Genomic DNA, 6105 nt, shown 5'->3' on the forward strand with positions numbered 1-6105 from the left:
TGGAAGCTCCGGATTGAGTTATTATTATGATCCGGTGATGGAATTGGGGTTTTTGGTTTGGTCTGGAAGATGTAATTGGGTTTGGGAGGGGAGGTTGGTGGGTTTGGTGGTGGTTGCTGGAGGTTGAATGGTGGGGTGAAGGTGGGTGTTGGTGGTGGGTTTGGTGGTGGTGGATGAGTTATGGAAGAAAGAGATATGCAAAATGAAGAAGAAGAAGAAGATGATGATGAAGTTGCAGGGTAGACGAAAAGACAAAAATGCCCTCACATGCGTCTCACGTGAGGGCATTTAACTGACTTTTTCTAACCCAGTTAGCGTAAAGGACAAAACTTGTAGGAAAAAAAAGTTTAAAGTACACCGCCTGCAAGAAAACTTAACAAAGGACACGAACCGTAATTCGACTTATTTTAAAGGACAAAATTTGTAATTCTGTCTAAAATAAGAGGATTGTTGATGTGAGAACACCACATGTCCAAAAAAAACCTTATTTTATTATAATAGTAGATTTTCTATTAATACATAAACGGACATAAATGAAAGTTCATGAACATAAATGAACGAACGGAACATGTGTTCATGTTTGTTCAAATTTTGTGTTCATATTCGTTCGTTTATTAAATAAACGAACTTTCCGTCAAACAGTTTACGAACAGTTTACCAAACGTTCGGTTCATTTACATGTCTAGGTATGCAACTTAATTTTAGTGTGACTAACTTAAATGTGTTTTGTTCTTTTTTTTAATTATTATCCAGATATTATTTAATGAATATTCGGTCCGTGTCACTTTCACCATACAAAATAAATAAACAAAATAATATATCAGAAGCTGCTGGAGCGAGTGGTCGTTATCGTATTTAAGCCATCAGGTCCCACAAACGTACCTTCCAAAGTTGCACGCCATCCATCACAGTATTAATATTAATATTAATATTATTTCATCCTCCAGAAATATTCACCATTCCGGCGTCAATTCATTCATTCGCCATTCACCGTCTCTCTCTCAATTCCGGCATGTAATATCCGCACTTGTTCCTTTTTTATTCTTCAATTTCCTTACATTTTAGACCTAATTTTGTAATTTCAACCATATTTAATTTAATTCATTTCATTTTCTAGGGTTTTGATTAAAAAAATACATTATATCCAATATTTAACAATTTGAACATCGATATATGTTATGTTAATTTGCGCTTGAATTTACATTAATTAATTGATTTATTTATTTGTTTATGTTTGTTTAGGGTTTGATATTTATGAATCCTCTCAATTGTTGTGTAGATCGATCAAATATTAGGCTGTGGAGAGTGACTGAAACTGATTAAAGGATGATTCCACAATCTACTTGCAACTTCATAATCAGTTTCAATTCATGAGTAATATAATATGGTAAGCTGCTGCTTTTCACCTACACTTTAATCATAAAATATACTCTATACGTAGAATAGAATTAGGTACCTTACCTTTGATACTGCAAGTTTTTTTTTATAATCTCACAGTTTTGGATTCGTATTGTTCTAGAATTAGATTAGACATCTTTGCAGCGAACTTATGGACCGAAACATGCAATTTTTAATCTAGTCTGGTAAATGTTTTTGGTTACGATCATCATATCTTCAAATGGTTATGTTAAACATTGAAATGTTATATTCATCCTTGATAGCCCGGCATGAAAAACAGTATAGATGTTCATCTCTTGCTCACTGATCAAATTGTCGGTCAATATCAGTTCAATTTATCAAAGTAATTAACCGTCGTCTTCCCTATCTCTTTTGTCGTTTCTTATGCATTCATTAATCTAAGGTTAAAAATGATTCACATGAAATTTTTATTATTTGGTATATAATTCAATGTTAACTTATCCAAAATTGTATTTTAGAAGACAAGAGAACAACCGAAAGTTCCTTGCCAAATGGACATGGAGGTTGATAGAATCAGCAACTTACCGGGCCATATTATAGACAAAGTTTTATCACTTTTAACACTAAGAGACGCAGTAAGAACATGCATATTATCTACTAAATGGAGATACAAATGGGTCAACCTCACAAGTCTTGTCTTTGATAACCAATCGGTTCTCGTGTCATCTCAAGATCCAACAATAATCAAAAACAAAACGGTCAAAATCGTTGACCACGTCCTCTTACTTCATAATGGTCCAATTCACAAATTCAAACTTTCTCACCGTGATCTTCAAGGCGTTTGCGACATCGACCGTTGGATTCTTTTTCTCTCACGTGGTTCGGTCAAAGAGTTCATACTTGAGATTTGGAAAGGTCAACGCTACAAGCTACCATCTTGTTTATACTCTTGTGACAAGTTATCTCATCTTGAGCTGTTTAACTGTTTGTTGAAACCACCATTATCGTTTAATGGGTTTAAGATTTTGACTAGTCTTGACCTTCAACATATTACAATGGATCAAGATGTATTTGAGGATTTGATATATAAGTGTCCGTTACTAGAGAGGTTGACTTTGATGAACTTTGAGGGATTTGCTCATTTAAAGATTCACGCTCCCAAACTTACATTCTTTGACATTGGAGGCGTATTTGAAGATGTTAATTTTGAGAATACTTTTGTTCTTTCGACGGTTTCTATTGGTTTGTATGTTAATATTGGGAATGATCACGAGTTGACTCTTGGGACTACAAGCAAGTTGATCAAGTTTTTTGCTTCTTTGCCAAGTATTCAAAGACTTGAGGTTCAAAGCTTCTTTTTGAAGGTAGAAAGTTGTTAATACTCTTTAATGTTTCACTTTGCTTATTCGGGCCAATTCTAGGGGTGTAAACGAGCCAAGCCGAATCTGAGCTCGTTTAAGCTTGAGCTTGGCTTCTTTAACTTGTGAGTGGGCTCATTTTGAGCTCTAGTTTCAAAGCTGGAGCTTGGCTCGTGAGTAATTTATTCAAGCTCGAGCTCGGTTTGAGATTGGCTCGTTTTACGATTTGTTTGTTATCTTTTTATATGTATTTATTATTTTTTTATTATATATAATAATAATTTTTATTATAACATAAAGTAAGTTATTTAATTATTTTTAACACGATTTTATATAAAATAGTAAATATGATGTAATTTTATATTTTATATAAATAATAAACTTTTTCATACTCTAATTCTAAAGCTCGAGCTCGGCTCATGAGTAATATTTTACTTTGTTTTACTATTTGTCTACAAACTTTTTATTTATCAACTTGTTTATATACGTTTCTAATTATTTTTGATATATTTATAGTTATAGTCTTTCTGTGACATAATATAAGGTATATAATTGTTTGGGTCAGGTTATTCTACAAAGGGGTGCAAAAATGAGAAGAATGAGAATGATTTGTATCCACAAAAAAAAACCCCTAAAAAAGTAATGAAAAATTAATTTAAAAAAAACCATAACTCAAAAGTTAATAAAAAAACGAAAAAAGTAAGAACACAAATATGTTTCCACTGTCTTCCTCGTTCTAAAAAAAGACACAATTTTGAGAAAAAAAGATTATTGTGCCTTTTTGTTTATCCTTGTGTTTTGTGTTTATTTTCGTTATTAATTGTGTCTTCTTTTCTTAATATTGTGTTATATTACTCAACATTGTGTTATATTATGTTCTGCATTGTGTTATATTTTTCAATTTGTTGTATCTTTTTTTATCTATCATTGTGTATTTTGTTTATTTTCGTTATTGTGTCAATTCGTTGTTTTTTTTGTGAAAGGGAATGAAACCTTTTATTTTTTTTTTGAGAGTTTTTTTTGCAGCCACAAATCATTCTCGCACTTCTCATTTTTGTCTCCCTTTGCATTTTAACTTTTCCTATAATTGTTTTACCATAGTTTTATCTATAATAATAAATTAAATGTTAATACCAAATAAAATTATATAATTATAAGGTTCATTTAGGCTCGTGAGCTTACTTAAGCTATCAAATGAGCTTATTCCTAGGATTTGGCTCCAGCTTGTGTAAGCTCGGCTAGATTCGAGCTTTTAGTGAGCCGATCTTGAGTTGCTCATGAGCCTCTTGGCTCGTCGACATCCCTAGCCAACCCCAACACCTTTTTTTCTTTTTTTAATACTGTAAATGGTTTTTTAATCTGCAAGATATTATTAAACAACAAAAAACAACTATGACACTAATGATACTTTCAGGGGACCCATGAATTTCGAAGATGAATCTGACCCATACCCATATTTACAATACCCATGGGTTACCATATCTACGTCTAGTTAACAGTTTACAGTATCGGTTAAAGTAGTATCTGTTATTTTGCTGGCTGTGTGTAGTTTTTGGCATCTGATATGGTGCCAAGGAGGTTGCCAAGTGCATGTTTGGACCTGAATTATCTGTCACTGCGTATCAATTTTAATGAAATGGATGAGTGTTTAGCAGCTCTTTGCATTCTTAGAAGTTCACCCTGCCTTTTGGAACTTGAGTTGTTGGTGAGTTTATTTACATTTCTGACCTAACATGAAGGCTTTTCAGAAAAACGAGCCAAGCCGAGCTCGCTCACTCATTTAAGTTCAGGAAACCAACTTTTATATCTATCCATATGTGCAAGAAATACAAAATTTTTAGAAATACAAAATTCTAAAATAAACAAGCTGGGTTGTTGAGCCCTGGCCAGAGTCTTATCTGAGCTGAGCTTGAGCTCAAATTTCTGCTTGTTAAGTCTTTTCGAACCCGAGGTCAAGCTGAAGCTGGCCAGGCTTTGGAGTGTTAACCGCCGGTTTAGACGGGGTTTTGGGTCAAACCGTGAGCCAAACTGTATGTAGCGGTTTTTGAATTTTGATTTTAAGAAACCAAAAGCGAACCATTAAAATTCAAAATTGTAGGCTGCATTTGAGGTGTTGTAGAACTCGCTAGGTGCTAGTCGGGTTGGGTACTGACTAACATTAGTCGGGTTTAACATGGATTAATTGGATTGGAATTTTTATATGTAATTTTTCAAACTTACCCACACACACAGAGTTTTTCAAAATATTATATATAATTTTTCAAATGCTTAAAAGGTAAGTATAATTTTTCAAATGCTTAAAAGATTTTAATTGGACCGATTACCTATTTATGGGGGCCGGTTAGTTGAAATCGCATTGGCAGCCAGCGATTGGCGATTACTTGGCGCCTGGAATTGATTTTTTCAACACTGAGTGTTGCACTTCAATTAAATTAAGATTGGCTAATATTCAGTTTAATTAAAACATATTATTACCTATAATTGTATTAGCAATTAGATTTTTATAAGATATGTTAAGAACCTTAAATTTTCTCAAATTTCAGGGTCCGGTTTTACACGGCCTGTTTTGGTTATAACGTGTAAAATAAACCGTTCACTACGGTTTGAAACCGACAGACCGAATATTTAGGAAAAACCGACCATGAAACCAAACTGATGACTGGTTTGGGCAGTTTTATGCGAATTTTGAACAAATGTTGATGGGATTTCATTAATTAATATTATTCATGTGTAGGCCCGACCAGATGAAGAACCAGTACCAAAAGTGGCTGCAAAGAATTTGCAAGAAGAAGACTATCAAAACTGCTTTTTTACACAGTTACGGTTTGTAAAAATAGCTGGTATATTTGGGGTTCCAAGAGAGATGAACTTTATTAACTTTCTGCTTGCAAATTCACCTATGCTTGAAAGGATGACTGTGAAGCCTGCTTCTCAAGATGGCGGGTGGGAGTTGCTCAAAGAACTGCTGCGGTTCAGGCGAGCTTCGGTTCATGCTGAAATTATATACCTCGATCCGTAGTAAACGAATCATTGTGTTTGGAAAAAATGTGTGTGATTTGTTGCTTTTGGTTTCATTGTTGACCCCCATTTGTCCGTCCGTGTGTTTGATCGCTGGCAACCTGAATTGTTAGTTTGTTACTTTCCAACCTGTTGAAATCTTTTTTATTTATTTTATAAATATTCACTTTAACCAGGTGGTAATTTTTTAAACAGACCACAAGAAAACTGTGAACGGCGAATTTTCGTCATCTTGGAGACTTGAAGCCAAGACCTCTTAACTCCTTGGTCTTGGGTTAGACCTAGAGGTGTACAAAACCGGTTCAAAACCCAAACCGAACCGGTTTGGTCAAAGGCAAGTTAAAACCAGTTTGACTTAAACCGGTTCGGT

The 6105-nt window shown here is 34.1% G+C and overlaps 1 protein-coding gene across 3 annotated transcripts; it reads left to right on the forward strand.

Annotated features, from left to right (window-relative positions):
- The first annotated feature begins 992 nt into the window (after positions 1-992).
- On the forward strand, positions 993-5845 carry LOC143621005 (F-box/FBD/LRR-repeat protein At1g13570-like). 3 transcript variants are annotated; one of them, XM_077092546.1, is made up of 4 exons: positions 993-1014; positions 1878-2723; positions 4267-4422; positions 5452-5845. In XM_077092546.1, exons 2-4 carry the CDS (start codon positions 1911-1913, stop codon positions 5734-5736), a joined length of 1254 nt encoding a protein of 417 aa, XP_076948661.1. In that variant the 5' UTR covers positions 993-1014; positions 1878-1910; the 3' UTR covers positions 5737-5845. The 3 variants fall into 3 exon arrangements, with proteins under 3 accessions (XP_076948661.1, XP_076948659.1, XP_076948660.1); XM_077092544.1 differs by lacking the exon at positions 993-1014 and adding an exon at positions 1290-1387; XM_077092545.1 differs by lacking the exon at positions 993-1014 and adding an exon at positions 1290-1387 and having other exon boundaries at positions 1881-2723.
- Positions 5846-6105: the final 260 nt, after the last annotated feature.

This window comes from Bidens hawaiensis, unplaced genomic scaffold (genome assembly GCF_021521415.1).
Source record: "Bidens hawaiensis isolate Kalapana, Puna unplaced genomic scaffold, B.hawaiensis_p1.1 tig00002759_1, whole genome shotgun sequence".
Lineage (NCBI taxonomy): Eukaryota > Viridiplantae > Streptophyta > Magnoliopsida > Asterales > Asteraceae > Bidens > Bidens hawaiensis.